Source organism: Aotus nancymaae, unplaced genomic scaffold, assembly GCF_030222135.1.
Source record: "Aotus nancymaae isolate 86718 unplaced genomic scaffold, 86718_ANA_hifiasm-v0.15.2.pri h1tg000077l, whole genome shotgun sequence".
NCBI classification, from domain to species: Eukaryota; Metazoa; Chordata; class Mammalia; order Primates; family Aotidae; genus Aotus; species Aotus nancymaae.
The window spans coordinates 10,000,421-10,019,820 of NW_026988492.1; the positions used below are offsets into that span (position 1 = coordinate 10,000,421).

The following is a 19,400-nucleotide window of genomic DNA, read 5'->3' on the forward strand; positions in this document are numbered from 1 at the left end:
ACAGGCTGGGCGCAGTGGCTCACATCTGTTATCCCAGCACTTTGGGAGGCCAAGGCAGGTATACCACTTGAGGCCAGGAGTTCCAGACCAGACTGGTCAACATGGTGAAACCCTGTCTCTACTAAAAATAACAAAAATTAGCCAGGCACGGTGGCATGTGCCTGTAGTTCCAGCCAGTCAGGAGGCAGAGGCCCAAGAATCACTTGAACCTAGGAGGCAGAGGTTACAGTGAGCTGAGATCACCCCACTGCACTCCAGCCTGGGCAACAGAGAAGAAAGAAAGAAAGAGAGAAAGAGAAAGAGAGAAAGAAAGAGAGAAAGAGAAAGAGAGAAGGAAGAAAGAAAAAGAGGGAGGAAGGAAGGAAGGGGAGAAGGAGGAAGAGAGAGAGAACACGAAAGAAAGAACAAAAGAAAAAGAGAGAAGGAGGTAGGAAGTAAGGAAGGGAAAGAAAGGCGGGGGGGAAGTAAGGAAGGAAAAAAGGGAAGAAGGAAGGAAGAAAGAAAAAGAAGGAAAAAGAATGAGAAAGAAAGAGAAAGAAGTTGAATTTATTCTGGAAAAGTTATTAGGGAGATGGAGGGGACCTAGACTTTTATTTATTTAATTAATGTTATTTTTGTAATTTGGAAAATATCATTTATGTAAAATCGAGTATTTTATTTTCTATAATAGATGGGCAGGCTTTCAGTTCATATGCTTACACAAAAATATATTGAATCATGAGTTTACAAATTAAAAAGAGGTGGAGTAGAGACACCTTGTTTTACTCCAAATGAAATTATCCAATTATTAATCATGACACCATATCTGCCAACCCCAGCTTCTATGGGAATTTTAAGGCACAGATTTGGCTTGAACGTTATTTATTGAAAGTATCTAATGAGCTCATTCAGTTTGGACTATAATTGATTTACAGCCTTTGAGTTCAAGATTGAGTCAAGGCTCCTAAAAGGGAAAAAACAATAATGTTTCTCTAAACAAATTTACCCACATAAGGAAGAAGATAATACAAGTTGTTACAAGCAGTATAGCTGAACTTCTGCTTTCACCCAAAGATGGGATTTATCTTCTCAAATAACTCGAACACCAGAAAAAAATATATGAAACAATCGTTATCAGACACTGAACAAGAGACAACATAGAGCAGTCATCTGTAAGAGAAGAGAAACAAATGAGGCAAGCCCTATAACTACCCCAGCATACTCTCTGGAGAGAATTTCCAGGCCAAAATCCAGAAGGAAAATTTTAAACAAAACCTAGGAGTCTCTCTGAGTTAAGGAGACAGAACTTAGAGTTTGTGAAGGCCAAAGCTGCTAGAATTCACAGCACAGAGTACCAGAGAGGAGCGCTGCACAGAGAGAGGATTGTGGAAATATGAACAAGGATTTCCCTGAAGTCTTCAGTTAATAGCATATGTATGTAATGAAACAACCAAGGCCAAGGAAATAACCAGCAGAAAGCAGTAGTGTCAGGTAAAGTTCATGTTTCTACCAGCCTGGGTAGAGACACCTCCCAATACACAGGGCATCGAGTAGTGCACTAAGAAGTATATTCTAAGTAGTGGGGCCAAATTAGAAATAGACTAAAAGTATTTGTGAAGTTACCCTAACACTTAAAGCAAGCCTTAAAATGATCACACTGTTTCCAACTGTCATAACTGAATCCCAGAATAAAGCTAAGGAAAGAATTTAAAGAACACCAGAAAGAGAAAAAGAAGAGAAACATTCAGCAACAAACAAGTAAAGTTCACAATTTTTGGCATCCAATCAAAAATTACCAGGCATGCAAAGAAGCAGGAAAATGTAATGCATAACTAAGAGAAAACATATTAAAGACAGACATAGAAATGACACAGATTAGAGAATTGGTAGACAAGACCTTAAAACAGTCATTGTAAATATTCATCATGTATTCAAAAGGTAGAAGAAAGCATGAGCCAAGATGTGGAAAGAAATGGAAGGAGAGATCCAAATCTAACTTCTAGCCATAAAGATTACCATGTACGAAGTGTAACTCTGTGTAATAGATTGGATTAACAGCAGCTAAGACGCTGAAAAAGAAAATTTAGGTGAATTTGAAGACACAGTAATAGAACAATGCAAAATGAAATACAGAGAAAAATAGACTGAAAGGGAAAGCAGAGAATCAATGATGCTTGAACAATATCAAGTAGTCAAAGAATCACAGAAGAGGAGAAAACAGATGAGGAAACAGAAGAAATATTGGAATAAAGGTAAAAAATTTGATGAACTCTCAGAATCTAAAAATCCAAGAATCACAGCCCCAAGTAGAGAAAAATCATACCAAGAGACATTATCATCAAATTTCTTAAAACTATCGATAAAGAGAAAAAAGTTTAAAACAGAGAGGAAAAAAAGAAAAATTACATAGAAGAAGAAGAAAGGACAGCAAATTTATCATTAGACACAAAGGAAGCCAGAAGTTTAGAACGATCCTTTATGGAGAAGGAATGGTATCAGTTTGAAATTTGGATTTATATAGCAGAATGAGGGACACTGGAAATGGGAAATATTAAAGATTTTTTCAAATATATTTAAAATATAATTATTTAAAGGGAAAATAATCACAATCATTTGTGGATTTTATACCACATAGAAAAGTAAAATATATTACAACATTAGGACAAGGGTGGGGGTGGATGCAAGTATTCTTTTGAAAGGTTCTCATACCATATATAAAATGGTATATTACTTGAAAGTAGGCTGTGATAAGTTAAACCTGTATACTGTAAAGCTATGATTTCCATTAAAAAAAAAAAAAGCAAGATAGAAAGAATGAGCAAGGGGATGTGTAGAAAACAGCAAGCTGGAAAGTTTAAGCAGAAACAATTTTTAAAACCACATTAAAAGTAAATGGTATAAACCTACCAAATATAAGTGATTGTTGGCTGGATAAAATTTCTATGCAGTCTATAGGAAAACTCAGACAAGTAAAAAGTCCAAGAATGGAAAAATATATACTATTACAAATCAAAGGGATGCTTGAATAGCTACAATAATATCAGACAGAGTAGATTCTAGAGTACAGAATTTTAAAAAGAATGGTGTTATAATGATGAAGTGATCAGTTTTTTAAAGAAGATATAACAATCCTAAATGCTATGCACTTACAAACAGCTTCAAAATATATAAAGCAAAAACTCTTTTAATTGAAAGACGAAATAGTCAAATCCAAAATTACAGTCAGAGATCTTAACATCTCTTTTTGAATAATTAATAGAAAAGACAAAATCAGCAAGGATATAGAACATTTGAAGACACTTTCAATCAGTTTGACCTAATTGTCATTTATAGAACACTCCAGCCAACAGTAGCACAGTATACTTTCTTTTCAAGTGTATATGGAACATTTACTAAAATAGAACATACTTTGTGCCGTAAAGCAAATGTCAGAAAATTTAAAAAGATTGAAATCATACAAAGTATATTCTCTAACCACAATGAAAATGTATCTGAAATCAATTAGATATCTGGAAAATCCCAAATCTATGAAAACTAAACATGTCTACACAAATTTCTAAATCAAAGAAGGTATCAAAAGGTAATTTAAAAGATATTTTGGGCTGAATGGAAATGAATCATAGCATATTACAATTTGAGGATGCAGCTAAAATGGTTATAAAAACCTAAAGTTTTTTATATTAGAAAAGTATTAAAGTTTAAAATAAAAAACCTAAACTTGTACCTTAAGAAAGTAAAAAAAGGAAAGCAAATTAAACCCAAAGTAAGGAGAAGAAATAATAAAGTTAAGTGCAGATGTCAGTGAAATAGAAAACATGAACATTGGAGAAAATCAATGAAATTCTGTTTCTATAAAAAGATCGATAAAATAAATAGACTCTTAGCCAGACTGATAGCAGAGAGAGGAAGAGAGAGAGAGAAGGGAGGAGAATGCAAATTACTAACATCAAGAATGAGAGGAGTGACATCACTATTGATGCTACAGATGTTCAAAGGATAATAAGGAAATGCTATCAACACTTTTGCCCTAGCACCTCTTTCTTAGGGCAGAACTTTCATCGAGTTTGTCTAAGTCTGATGGATAGGGCTAAGGTATGTTTTATGATTATGCTTCTCCATATGAATATAGACTTAAATAAATTAAAAATGTAAAATCTAAACTTTAAGTAAACTTTAAGTAATTTTTACTGGAAATGTAATTGCTAAAGCTTTTAAAATTTAATTTTAGGTACATTTCAATTTTTAAGGCAACCGTAAAAGATGACATGCAAAAAACTAAAACTGCAATGAAAACGATGGGACCAGCAAAAGTTGAAGTACCTTCTCCAAAGGATTTCCTAAGGAAACATTCAAAGGAAAAAACTCTACCACCCAGTAGGTTTTATCATGCTTTCTTTTTAATATTAAAAGTGTTAGCAGGTGATTTAACTAAAATTATTTTATTGTGGATGAATATTAAACGTGCACAGGTGATAGCAACTTTACCTCATATTAAACATAATTTGACTAGGAGAAAGTGGAATTAGAGAATGGAGTAGAAAAAGAAAATGGAGAGTGATAAATTGCCCCCCAAATAGACTTTTGATTGGGTTTGGACTATCCAATGAAGCCCACATGCCTCACCATCTTAGTGCCTAGCTGTGGGGCTTCAGTTATAAACAAGAATTATAGGAAGAGTCTAGACCCCAGAGACAGTGTCTGATGAATGGGCAAGATTGCCCAGCATCTAAACCCTGTCTGGCCTTTTCTCCAAGAGATGAAAATTACAACTATTACTACCAGTTGTTGAAGCAACTACTAGGCTCACTTTTGAATATGGGCTTTTACTCTCCCAGACCTCTGAGACCAACTGGACTGTAAGTGAGTTAGATGTAATGGAGGAGGCTTCATGAATAAGTGGTAGAACCAGCTTAGGGCCCCATGCCTATTTTAATGCTGTGCCCTTGCTGTACTGAAATTTCTAATTTTTGATCAAGTAGCCTTGTGTTTTTATTTTTTACTGGACCTCAAAAATTATATAATTGATCCCAGTTATGGAGTCTCTTGATTTCAGGAAAGAAAGCTATCAGGGATAGGGAGAGTAGATGAAAAGTGATCTGTGACAGGTAGGCATGGAAGCAATAGCTTCACAGCCCAGGCATGTCTTCCCAGATGTCTTAGGGCAACAAAGAAAAGAGAGTGCCTGGGCAACAAATCAAGACCCTGTTTTTTTTTTTTGTTTTGTTTTGTTTTTAAATGAATTAGCTAGCATGCACCTGTAGTCTCCGCTACTTGGAAGGCTGATGTGGAAGGATCGCTTGAGCCCAAGAGTTTGAGGTTGCAGTGAGCTATGATCAAGCCACTGCCTTCCAGCCTGGAAAACAGAGAGAGACCCCATCTAAAAAAAAAAAAAAAAAAGAGAAAAAGAAAATAAGAAAAAAAAAAGAAGAGAGAGAGAGGAGAAACGAGTCTGTCTCTTCAAAATGTTGGCTTTTTATGTCTGCTGGCATCAAGGAAATAATGCAACATCTCAAGCCCAGCTATAGATGTACATTTTAACAAAAGTGAAACTACTTCTCCTTATGGCAGTATTTAATGGCCCAAATTCTCTCTCAACCCGTATCCCATGACAAAGGGTAAAAGCACTATCAGGCAATATGGAAGAACCAAGTGTGAAACTACAATATCCATGCTTAATTCATGCCACAGAAGTCTCTTTTGTATCTTCCTCTAGTCTTGGCCTTTCGTGACCCATAATTCTATGACCAACAATACCATTGGAAAATACGGAAAAATCTTAAAATGGAATTTGATGCTTTCAATACCTTAGGACCAATGATATCCCTTGGGTCCTCATATAGCCTCTCTAGGGTTAAGCATATGATATAACACAACTATATATAGATATAGATATAGATTTATATAGATAGACACCTATCTCTCATTTTATAAACATTGTGGTAAGGCAAAAGCAAACCCAAAATTTCATTTGCCTTTAGAGTAATTCATCAATTCAGCGTGCTAGGGCTGGGTACAGTGGCTCATGCCTGCAATCCCAGCATTTTGGGAGGCCAAAACAGGAGGATTGCTTTAGCCCAGGAGTATGAGACCAGCCTGAGTAACAAAGTGAAACCCTGTCTCTATAAAATTTTTTAAAAAATTAGCTAGGTATGCTGATGCACATCTGTGGTCTTAGCTATATGGGAGGCTGATGTGGAAGGATTGCTTAAGCCAGGGAAGTTGAGGCTACAGTGAGCTATGATTGCATGACTACACTCCAGCCTGGGTGACAGAGCAAGACCCTGTCTCAAATAAAGAAACACATATTGTTGCAAGAGCTTTAAAAACAGTCCAATGAGAGTTCTGGAGAACTAGAAGTCCAGCATCAAGGTATCAGCAAGATTAGTTGATTTTTGCTTTTCTTCTTGAGGGGTATTTTTGTCTGTTTTTATTTTTAGAGATGGGGTCTATGTTGCACAGGCTGGAATGTGGGGTGGCTATTCACAAGCATGATCAAAGCACACTGCAGCTTCACACTCCTGGTTTCAAGCAATCCTCCTGCCTCAGCCTCCCAAGTAGCTGGGACTACAGGCATGCAACACCGCACCCAGCAGGGCTGGTTTCTTCTAAAGCATCTTTCATCGGCTTGTAGATGCTTATCTTTTCCCTGTGTCTTTACATGTCCTTCCCTATATGTATGTCTGTGTTCAAATTTCCTCTTCTAAGGACACCAGTGATATTAGATTAGTGCCTTCTCTAATGACCTCATTTTAACCTAATTACCTCTTTTAAGACCCTCTCTACAAATACAGTTACATTTTGAGATACTGGGGTTTAGGGCTTCAACGTATGAATTCTAGGAGGACATAACTCAGCCCCTGACAAGATGCTAATCCAGTTCATAGACTTTTAACAATAAGCATTGGCTTTGCTGAAAATAAATGTTATATAAACTCATAAAAAGGTCAAATGATGCAGAAATGAATAAAGTCAGTCCTTAGTAATTTTGATGGGGTTAAAACTGGAATAAGGCCTTGTCAAGATAGTGTTGCTTTCAGCTCTTAAAAGTAAATTATTTCAGTGACCACTTGATGTTGTACTCAATAGAAAAAAAAGAATAAACATAAATAAATAATTTCACATTTTTGCATTTTGACAAACCATTTGGCTGTATCAAAATAAATCAATGGGAATGATCAAGCTGAAGAGGCTGTGTAAAAATGGCCAATTTCATCTGCTACTAATGAAGAGAAAGTGGTTTAGAGAAATAAATAAGATAAATTTTGAATAACAGTTACTTTAGAATGCAGTCGGGGAGGAATGAATAAGAAATTTCAATTGTACTGGTCATTTTTTTAAGCTGCATGTTGAGTACACAGCTATTAAATTATTTTTATACCTTATAATAATAGTTTTGGTGAAAAAATCCATACCTTCTTGGACTTTTGATACATCAAATTTGATTTATTTACTTTACAATAATTTTTCACTGAAGAAGCAATTATTGGCAACATTGATAGTACTCAGAAAAAGAGTTTTAATGTTTCTTGTTTGAACTTACCTTACATGGGAAAGCCAAACATTTGTTGTTGAAATCTTTATAAGAAAATATTTTCACAATGACCAATAAAAATGTATTAGCTAGCATGTAATTTGGGGTACTTATCCATATATATATATATATATAATCTTTTTTGAGACGGAGTCTCACTCTGTCACCCAGGCTGCAGTACAATGGCATGCATGATCTCAGTTCACTGCAACCTTTGCCTCCCAGGCTGAAACAATCCTCCCACCTCAGCCTCCTGAGTAGCTGGGACTACAGGTGTACACTGTCATGCTCAGCTAACTCTGCATTATTTGCAGAGATGAGGTTTCACTATGTTGCCAAGACTGATCTTGAACTCCGGAGCTCAAGTGATCCACCCGCCTCGACCTCCCAAAGTGCTGGGATTACAGGCATGAGCCACTGTGCCTGGACTCCTCAACATATTAATTGATTTTGTTGCCCTTAATTTATTTCCATTTTAATTACTGACTTTTTTCCTTTTCTAAAACTCGTTTTATTGAGTCATGATTGATGGGTAAAAAGCGGTGTGTATTTAATGTCTAGAAGTCAATGCTTTTGGGGATAAGTATAAACTTCTATCTTAAATATCCAAATATATTAAGACTAAAACTTCAATATGCAAGTCGCAAAATATCTGGGTATTATAAATAGCACTGAGTAACAGTGTTTGTGGTTTAATATTAACAAAGAAATGTTGTATTTAACAGTAAAAAAGTTTGATCGGAACGTGCCCAAAAAGCCTGCTGTGCCACTGAGGACTGATCATCCTGTCATGGGAATACAGAGTGAGAAAAATTTTATAAATACAAATGCAGCTGATGTCATCATGGGAGTGGCTAAAAAGCCTAAACCAATTTATGTTGATAAAAGAACTGGAGACAAGCATGATCTTGAGCCTTCAGGACTAGTTCCAAAGTACATCAATAAAAAGGTAGTCTTGTCATACATTAATGAGAGGCCCGAGATTCAAATAATTTAAATATGGTGTTCATAATGTTCGTCTATATTATCATTATTGCTCTCACTGGACACATTGTCTATATTGCTGATTCTCATTCTTCTGCAATCTGTGTTTGGTCCAAATATAATGTGCTGAAGTTACAAAGAACTTGTAGTAAACAATTCCATATAGTCCAGGCAATGAAAGTTATTGTTGTTTTCCTTAATTTCAATTATTAATATATTTAACAATTTTAATAAACATTCTCTGAGAGATATTTTTGGTTAGGTAGAAATGTCACTAAAAGGAGTCATTACTGTAAATCTAGAAGGAATAAGTCATCAGATTATCTTAAGATTTAGTCATAAATTGCAGTAACTTGGCAGCTGAATAAGAAAAATGAAGCAGAATGCAGCTTTAGAGCCATCCATCTCATCAATGTAGTATAAATAATTCACATTCCTATTTTCACATGCATATGTTTATTTGGTTTTGGTATTGGGTAAAGCCTTGAAAGTACTGTACAATAATCTAGTCCTTTTGGGTCCTTCATTTGTATCTGAAAAGGTGTTTATCAGATAGGCATCTAATTTCACTGGTAAACCTTATAGTTGAAATCTAGATTTTTTTTTTGAGATGTATTCTCACGCTGTTGCCCAGGCTGGAGTACAGTGGTGCAATCTTGGTTCACTGAAACCTCCAGCTTCTGGTTCAAGTGATTCTCCTGTCTTACCCTCCCAAGTAGTTGGGATTACAGGCATGTACCACCAGGACTGGTTAATTTTTGTATTTTTAGTAAAGAGGGGGTTTCACCATGTTAGCCAGGCTGGTCTCAACTGTTGACCTCAAGTGATCTGCCCACCTCAGCCTCCCAAAGTGCTGGGATTGCAGATGTAAGCCACTGCACCCAGCCAAATATAGATCTTTAAAATAAAAATGCTTATAAAAAATCTTTTTAAAAAATATATATTTTAATGCACTTTAGGTTCTGGGGTACATGTGCAGAACATGCAGGATTGTTGCATAGGTACATACATGGCAATGTAGTTTGCTTCCTCCATTCCCGTCACCTGTATCTGGGGCATTTCTCCCTATGTTATCCCTCCCCAACTCCCTACCCCACACTGTCCCTCCCCAGTCCCTCCCAACAGACCCTAGAGTGTGATGCTCCCTTCTCTGTGTCCACGTGTTCTCATTATTCAACACCCGCCTATTGAGAACATGTGGTGTTTGATTTTTTGTTCTTGTGTCAGTTTTCTGGGAATGATGGTTTCCAGATTCATCCATGTCCCTACAAAGGACATGAACTCATTGTTTTTGACTGCATAGTATTCCATGGTGTATATGTGCCACATTTTCCCTGTCCAGTCTATCATCAATGGGCATTTGGGTTGGTTTCAGGTCTTTGCTATTGTAAACAGTGCCACAGTGAACATTGTGTGCGTATGTCTTTATAATAGAATGATTTATAATCCTTTGGATATATACCCAGTAATGGAATTGTGGGGTCAAATGGAATTTCTATTTCTAGGTCCTTGAGGAATCACACACTGTCTTCCACAATGGCTGAACTAATTTGCACTCCCACCAACAGTGTAAAAGTATTCCTATTTCTCCACATCCTCTCCAGCATCTGTTGTCTCCAGATTTTTAATGATCGCCATTCTAACTGGCGTGAGATGGTATCTCAATGTGGTTTTGATTTGCATTTCTCTAATGACCAGTGACGATGAGCATTTTTTCATATGTTTGTTGACCTCATATATGTCTTCTTTTGAAAAGTGTCTGTTCATATCCTTCGCCCACTTTTGAATGGGTTTTTTTCTTGTAAATTTGTTTTAGTTCTTTGTAGATTCTGGATATAAGCCCTTTGTCAGATAGGTAGATTGCAAAAATTTTTTCCTGTTCTATTGGTTGCTGGTTCACTCTAATGATTGTTTCTTTTGCTGTGCAGAAGCTCTTAAGTTTAATTAGATGCCATTTGTCTATTTTGGCTTTTGTTGCCAATGCTTTTGGTGTTTTAGTCATAAAGTCCTTGCCTATGCCTATGTCCTGAATGGTTTTGGCCTAGGTTTTCTTTTAGGGTTTTTATGGTGTTAGGTCTTATGTTTAAGTCTTTAATCCATCTGGAGTTAATTTTAGTGTAAGGTGTCAGGAAGGGGTCCAGTTTCTGCCTTCTGCACATGGCTAGCCAGTTTTCCCAACACCATTTATTAAACAGGGAATCCTTTCTCCATTGCTTGTTTTTGTCAGGTTTGTCAAAGATCAGATGGTTGTAGGTGTGTGGCATTGCCTCCAATGCCTCTGTTCTGTTCCATTGGTCTATATCTCTGTTTTGTTACCAGTACCATGCTGTTTTGATTACTGTAGCCTTATAGTACAGTTTGAAGTCAGGTAGCATGATGCCTCCAGCTTTGTTCTTTTTGCTTAGAATTGACTTGGCTATGCGGGCTCTCTTTTGGTTCCATATGAAGTTTAAGGTGGTTTTTTCCAGTTCTGTGAAGAGGGTCATAGGTAGTTTGATGGAGATAGCACTGAATCTATAAATTACTTTGGGCAGTATGGCCATTTTCACAATATTGATTCTTCCTAACCATGAGCATGGAATGTTTTTCCATCTGTTTGCATCCTCTCTTATTTCCTTGAGCAGTGGTTTGTAGTTCTCCTTAAAGAGGTCCTTACATCCTTTGTTAGTTGTAGTCCTAGGTATTTTATTCTCTTTGTAGCAATTGTGAATGGCAATTTGTTCTTGATTTGGCTCACTTTAAGTATGTTATTAGTGTATAGGAATTTTACATATTTATAAAGCTTAAAAGTGCTTGAAACACACAAAATATGAATGCAGGCTGGGCACAGTGGCTCACATTTGTAATCTCAGCACTTTGGAAGACAGGGCAGACTGCTTGAGGTCAGGAGTTCAAGTCCAGCCTGGCCAACATGGTGACACCCCATCTCTACTAATAATACAAAAATTAGCCGGACGTGGTGGCGTGTGCCTGTAATCCCAGCTACTTGGTGGCTAAGGCACGAGAATCACTTGATCCCTGGAAGCCAGGGTTGCAGTGAGCCAAGGTTGCATCACTACGCTTCAGCTTGGGTGACAGAGCAAGACTCTGTGTCAAAAAAAAAAAAGTACAAATTCTAAAGAATAATAAGTTGCAACAAGAAGAAATGAAGGAAGAGAGGGAAAAGGAAAAGAAAGGACAAAGGAGAGGAGAGAAGAGGAGAAAAGAAAAGAAATTGCAATAGTGATGTACAGGGGCCTTGAATAGAAGCGTCCAGTGATCTACCATGATAAATCCAATGCCAGCTGAAAATCAAAACAGGAATCTCAAAACTGTTTTCAGAGGACACTGTCTTCTCAGGAATCTATGAGTTGGCAGGATAAGCCAATAAAGTTACTTCAGGCTTCTCCAGGTACTTCCTCCTCTGTGGCCTCTGGAAACTATTTTATAGTCCTTGTCCCATAGGATGGGAAAAAGTAGAAAACTCACTCTCCTGGCCTTTAAAGCCATTTCTAATCCATTATTTCTCCATGATCATATGTAAAGTATTTGATGGTCATGCCACCACCTGTTAACACTCTGCCTCTCCTTCTGGCTGCTCTCTAAGCTGTCCACTTTAATGCATTTTCTACCTTGAACAGGAAATTTGGAGTACCCATCATGGAAACAGAAAAATACTAGATCTACCTATGCTTGTTTACCAAGCCATGAAACGACTGTGCACCTAATGTCCTTTCGGTGTTGCTGACTAAGCAGTCAGTGCTCATTAAAGATTTATTCAATTTACTTTTCTCTTATCAGAGTTAAGTTTTAAAGATCTATTATCTGGCCAGGCACAGTGGCTCATGTCTGTAATTCCAGCACTTTGGGAGGCCAATGCAGGCAGATCAAAGGTCAGATCGAGACCATCCTAGCTAACATGGTGAAACCCCACCTCCACTAAAAATACAAAAAGAAAAAAAAAAAAAAAATTAGCCAGGCATGGTGGTGTGTGCCTGTAGTCCCAGCTACTCAGGAGGCTGAGGCAGGAGAATTGCTTGAATCCAGGAGGCAGAGGTTGCAGTGAGCCAAGATCATACCACTGCACTCCAGCCTGGGTGACAGAGCGAGACTACATCTCAAAATTTTAAGAAAGATGTATTATTGATAGGTGAGATAGTAAATAAATTCTTTTAAAGGCAATGTCATATTTTTATAAAATATGACATCATGTTTTAGTTCCAAGTGAATTATATGCCGTTCATACCATGAGAAACAATTTCTGGAAACAAACAAGGATAGATGATCACATGAGGTATGTAGCAATAGTAGTAAAGACACCATTTCAGATTCTAACTCTGCCACTTAGTAACTGTGATTTCCAACAGTCCATTGCGTTTATCACAGGATTGTAGTGAGAATTAAACAATATAAAGTATATTGACCACTTGACACAAAATGTGACACATAGTAAAAGGACAAAGAGTGAATATATTATAATATATGCAATTTTATTAACAGTATGCATTAGCCTTTGGTGATTCAGCCCATAGGGGTATTTCAGATCACTGAAGCTTTTGCTCATTTGTGAGTTTTTTTAAGGCACTGTATCATGCCATTCCCTTTCTTTTTTAAAAAAATTAATCACTACCAGTCCTTGTGAAAAAATTAATTAATTTAATTTTTTAAATGATGGGAGTCTCACTATGTTGCCCAGGCTGGTCTTGAACTTTTGGGCTCAAGCAATTCTCCTGCCTAGGTGTCTCAAAGTACTGGGGTTACAGGCATCAGCCCCTGTGCCCAGTCATTCTCTTTCTTAAACAGAGTATGCCAAATATAATCTTTTGTGATCCTGCAGAATCATCATGATGAGCCTCCGTTATTGTACGAAGCTGTAATGAGGTGTTTCCCGAAGTGGGTTGGCCTGTCTCACTGCACCAACTGACCAGAATACTGGGCTCCCAGAGTTTATTTGTATTGTCCTCTGCAGCTTCCAGAACACATTTATATCTAGGATTTCTATCCCCTGTTCATCAGGATGGGTTACGTTACGCTGTGATGACAACCCCCAAATTTCAGTAACTTAAAGCAACATAGTGTTATTGTTTGCTTCCGCCACATGCCCTTTGAGGGTTGTTAGCGGCTCTGCTTCTTGTCGTCCTTCTTCAGGACCCATAAAAAGCTAAACATTGCTTGTCACTAGACCAGACAGGAAAAGACACAGCAAGTCATCCACTAGTTCTTCAGGCTTCTATCCGGAAGTGACCGAGGTCACCTCCACTGACATTGAGCAAGTCAGGCCATATGGCTACATCTTACTTTATGAGGACAACACAGGAAAGAGTTTCCTACCAAGTGTCCAGAAGGAGAACAGAATATTTGTCAATATTTTAATGACTAGCATACCTCCCAACTGCTGCTTTTTCAGTTTTCCCCCAACCTTCTTGTTTATCTAAAATAGCCCTTACTATTTTCTTTGCCCTCACTATCCTTTTTTTACTTCAGAATACATATATATTATTTCATGTTCTATTTTTGTTGAGTCTCTGTCACCATAGAATGCAAATTCCATGAAGACAGAAACTTTGCCTTATTGACTAGTATACCTAGCACCAAGTACATTCTCAAATATTTTTTGAAGAAGGAATACATAGTAGTTCGGTTTCTCTGGACAGTGGAATCAAACGCGTTTACTAAACTGTAAAAGACACGGCTGATTGCTTCACTGTCAGTCCTTGTGAAAGGGAACAGTTCCCTTATTCCCCTCGCAGGGCGTGCGATAGGGGCGTGGCTCACTTATTCGGTGCTCCGCTGCTCGTGCCTCTAGGGGGAGCAAGCAGACGGGCAGGCTGTGGGGCTCCGGCTCCACAGCATTGTCTATGGGTGAATGTTTACAGCTCCTGAAGTCCCAGGGGGCGCTTGTTACGGGGTGCTCTTTTAGTTCAGCTGTCCACAGGCGGCTTGTGTTAGCTCAGTTAGACCCCCGCTTTATCACAAGGACAGAGGGCTTCCAGAGGGCTTTCTGTATCCCAGGATTCTTGCCTCGGTAGACTGAAAGAATCACATGTGGGCTTGGAGAACGAGTGCCAGGGTTTTGTTTTGGTTTGGCTTTTGTTTGTCTGTTTGTTTTTTGAGACGGAATTTCGTTCTTGTTGACCTGACTGGAGTACAAGGGCGCGATCTCGGCTCACCGCAACTGCTGCTTCTCGGGTTCGAGCGATGCTCCTGCCTCAGCCTCCGAGTGCAAGGTTTTATAGAGTGAAAGTAGCTCTCAGTAGATGGGGGGAGCCAGAAGGAGATGGTTTTTCCCTGGAGCCCGGTGGCTCAGTGGCCCCGGCCCTCCTCTGACTACCCCGGCCAAACTCCACGTTGTTCCACAGGTCGATGGCCCGCAGGCATGCTGGTGCCCATCGGTGTGCCCCTGTCAACGGCCTCCACTTGTGTGTTCTTCCACCGACGTGTTCCTCTCAACGTCCAGTCACTTGTGTGCCTGCCTGCTAGGGTCTCGGGGGATTTTATAGGCACAGGATGGGGGTGTGGCAGGCCAGGATGGTCTTGGGAAATGCAACATTTAGGCGGGAAAACAGAAATGCCTGTCCTCACCTAGATCCATGGGCACAGACTGGGGATGGAGCCCTCACCAGGGACCCCACTCTTCTCTACCCAGCACTTCCCTGACTGCCTTCCACAGCACTTGAAGCAGCCCAGGAGCTACACCTGTCTTTCTTTTGGAAGAAAGAACCTCAGAGTCCCAAGTCAATTTCCTCTTAAAGCTGATATTCTTGGTATATTTTAAGCATTTTTTATAGTGTTTTGGAAGAAGTTGTCTTTAACAAGACCACAAAAAAATAGACTTTAAAATATTCAACATATTTCAGGTAAAAACTGAAGATTATAAAAGGTAGAAATACTAACTCTTGAGTATCTTATTCAAGATATTTCAGGTAAAAACTGAAGAACATGGAAGGTAGAAAAGCCAACTCTTAGGAGTAAAGTGTCAGCTAAGAACAGGTGTGGGAAACATTCAGAAAAGGAAAAACGAGCAATAACAACTCCTATTTATTTATTTAGAGACGGAGTCTCACTCTGATGCCCAGGCTAGAGTGCAGTGGCTCCATCTTGGCTCACTGTAACCTCCGCCTCCCAGATTCAGGAGATTTTTGTGCCTCAGCCTCCTGAAGAGCTGAGACTACAGACACGCACCACCAAGCCTGGCTAATTTTTGTATTTTTAGTAAAGACAGGGTTTCACCATGTTGACCAGGCTGGTTTGAACTCCTGACCTCAAGTGATCCGCCCCACTCAGCCTCCCAAAGTGCTGAGATTACAGGTGTGAGCCAGCATGCCCAGCCAATGACAACTCCATTTTAAAAGGCAGGAATCTACTAGCTCTCAATGGTGGGGGGAAAATCATTGAATTATGTCAATTTACAGGGTTCTGAGCAAAGGCTTTACATCTGTACCATTTCTTTTTCTCCCATCATTGGTTGATACATACACATACATAAGATTGCATGCAGAATATTGATTACTTGGCTGGGCACAGTGGCTCACGCCTGTAATCCCAGCACTTTAGGAGGATGAGGCGGGCAGATCATGAGGTCAAGAGATGGAGACCATCCTTGCCAACATGGTGAAACCCTGTCTCTACTAAAAATACAAAAATTAGCTGGGCATGGTGGTGGATGCCTGTACTCCCAGCTACTCTGGAGGCTGAGGCAGGAGAATCACTTGAACCCGGGAGGTGGAGATTGTGGTGAACCGAGATAGCACCACTGCACTCCAGCCAGGGTGACAAAGCGAGACTCGATCTCAAAAAAAGAAAAAAAATATATTACTTTTTTCTGCAAAATCTTTTTAGGATTATGGTGTCACACCTGGATACATATGTAAGCGAAACGAGGAAATAAAGAAAGCCCAAGAAGAATATGATCGTTATATCCAGGAAAACCTTAAGAAAGCAGCTATGAAAAGGGTCTCTGATGAAGAAAGGGAGGCGATTCTGCAGGTGTGTGTTCTGCAATTTACATTCCTCTGTAACTCTTTGTAATATCTCTGAAAGAAAGGTGTACCATCATCTTGATGATTAAAGCTAGCACTTTTTGAAATCAGAACAATATCTTTTGGCTACGTGAAAAAATACATGCAGCAAAGCTGACTCTTTGGAGAGAGCAAAAAGTTGTAATATTGGGATTCATCGAATAATTTTTTATTTCCAATTTGGTGAACTGTTTTTTTTCCTGAGCTAGGGTTGTAAGAAAGCCTACCTTCCTCTACAATGAACTCACATGAATAAGGCAAATAAAGCCTTTTCATTTCTATGCCTCTGAGTTTGTAAAAAAAATAGTATTCATAAATTAGATATTTTTCACTAGATGGAGCTCTAGAATAATTGAAACTGTCCTTAAACCAACTTTTTTTTTCTTTCCTATAAGCCAAATGTCCAAAATTTTAAACAAACAGGTGTTAGGTTTCACATGTTTTTCTTGTTTTGAATTAAATAGACTTAAAGATATATTTATGTTGGATTTTTTAATGCAGGACTTTTATCTGACACATTTAAAATGTTAAGGGGTGTGAGCAGGGTTTCTGCTTTATTATTGGCACCTCTTTGTACTTTTTATAGTCATACTGTCTCTTAAAGAAATAATACTTAATTCTTTTTTTTTATTTTGAAAGCATCCTACAAAACAATTTCTAGTGTCTTATTAATCTCTGTTGAAAAATGGATTCATATGCTATCACAAATTTTTAACATGTTATCAATGTCATAATCATCATAAACATTTCTTAAATGCCAAACCCTGAGGATATTTTAAAAGGCATAAGATTTTTTTAAATGTCTGCTATGTAGAATTGTGCAATTTAATTGGTGAAAGGTACTTTGGATCTGTGTACATGTATAGATGTGAATGTGTGTATGTGTGCAGCTCCTAAGTTTCATAAGGGTCCAAGGCACTAGTCACCCTGGAGGATTATAGATCTTTAGCTGGGCCTGAAAATGTACAGTGACAGCACATCCCAGACAGAGGAGTGGCTGAAAGGCAAGGATGGTGTCTCTTTGCTGACAGCAGCATCCGCAGTGCCTAGCACAGTGCCCAGTGAAAACGCAGATACTCAGAAATGGTCTGCTGCAAAAGAGAAGGCAGACAGGCAGGAAGGAAGGCTGGCAGACATGGAAGTGAGAATTGGCATGTCATTTTCAGAGGGAGTTCTGGTCTGTGGCCCATTCTGTCTCTCTCATTTGGATTTTCCCATTTTCAGAAAGTACGTGCCTTTGCGAAAGCCAGGTTTTTACACCTAAATGATGCTGAAAAATAGGAATACAATATAGAAATTAGAAGCGACAGGTCCTTCCCTTCTGTGTCTTTTTGGCTGTAGGGGATAAGCAGTCCTCAGCTTCCTATTATGGTCACTACAGAGCTACTCTTTGATGTGACAATAGCAAATCCTCCACTGGACGCCTTATGAGCCAGGGAGCGGAGCTGCCATAGTAACGAAGCCACTGGCTGGCCTCCTGATGAGCCCTGAGCCACAATCCCTTCTCTGGGCAAGAGTCACATGTAGTTCTATGACAATCTGGTTGTATATCCCTCAGTAAGCCACATTCTGCTCATTCTTCATAAAATAACAGTCTCATTATACCTGGACAGAATCATCTGGTCTAATGATTACAAACTTCTCATTTTTAAAATGAGGACTATATATATATGGAATGAATAATAATAACATATATTTATATGCTGTCACTCTACATTTTCAGACCAGCTAAAGAACTATAATCCTCCAGTGGTGACTAGTGCCTTGGAACCTTGCGAAACTTAGGAGCTGCACACATACACACATTCGTATCTATACATGTGCATAGATCCATAGTACCTCTCACCAATTAAATTGCAAAGTTATCTGTACATTTAATATATATATAAATTATATATAATATATAATATATAAAAATAAATTTTATTTGTATATTTGATATATATATATATGTTCTTTTTTTTTTTTTTTTTGAGATAGAGTCTTGCTCTGTCACCCAGGCCGGAGTGCAGAGGCACGATCTTGGGTCACTGCAACCTCCACCTCCCAGGTTCAAGTGATTCTCATGCCTCAGCCTCCCAAGTGGCTGGAATTACAGGTGCACACCACCACCACGCCCATCTAATTTTTTTGTATTTTTTAGTAAAGATGGGTTTTCGCCGTGTTGCCCAGGTTGGACTTGAACTCCTGGCCTCAGGTGATCCGCCCACCTCAGCATCCCAAAGTGCTGGGATTACAAGTGTGAGCTACTGTGCCCAGCCCGTAATACAAATATATTAAGTGGGTCCCTGTATTGATTCATTTATTTATGAACATCTACTGTGTTCCAGCCAGAGGGATACTGTAGAGAGCAAAATAAACACAGTCCTCAGTGTCAGTGAGCTTAGAGTTGGCTTTCATTTGCCCTTGGTCACAAAACTATCAAGTACATCAATAGGGACTAAAACTCATTTACCAAATGCTGGGCTGGTGTTTCCCCCACTACAGACACGTACATGCGGAGGAGGTAACGAAGGGAGGCTGCGTCGGTCGGGGCTCTAGCAGGAAATCAAAGGCACACTCAGCTGGGACTTGGAAGAGAATTTGTTTGTTTATGTATTTATTTGACACAGTCTTGCTCTGTTGCCTAGGCTGGAGTGCAGTGGCATGATCACGGCTCACTGCTAGCTGGAACACTACCATGCCTGGCTGATTTTTTTAATCTTTTATTTTTTTATTTCAATTTTTTATTTTTAGAGAGGGAGTTTCACTATGTTGCCCAGGCTGGTCTCAAATTCCTGGCCTCAAGCAATCCTCCTCCCTCAGCCTCCCAAAGTGCTAGGATTACAGGCATGAGCAGTGACCACTGAAGAGAATTTATGAAGGAACTATTGACAGAAGTGCAGTAGGATTAAGGGAACGAACAAGGA

At 38.7% G+C, this 19,400-nt stretch overlaps 1 protein-coding gene across 1 annotated transcript in view; it reads left to right on the plus strand.

The window, feature by feature from the left end:
- The window catches only part of ENKUR (enkurin, TRPC channel interacting protein), a 29,236-nt gene that overhangs the window by 6,497 nt on the left and 3,339 nt on the right, over positions 1-19,400 (plus strand). The window contains exons 2-4 of the mRNA XM_012450166.3: positions 4,208-4,353; positions 8,236-8,459; positions 16,313-16,459. Of these exons, the coding sequence (XP_012305589.1) occupies positions 4,208-4,353; positions 8,236-8,459; positions 16,313-16,459 (517 nt within the window). The remainder of the gene's footprint in view (positions 1-4,207; positions 4,354-8,235; positions 8,460-16,312; positions 16,460-19,400) is intronic.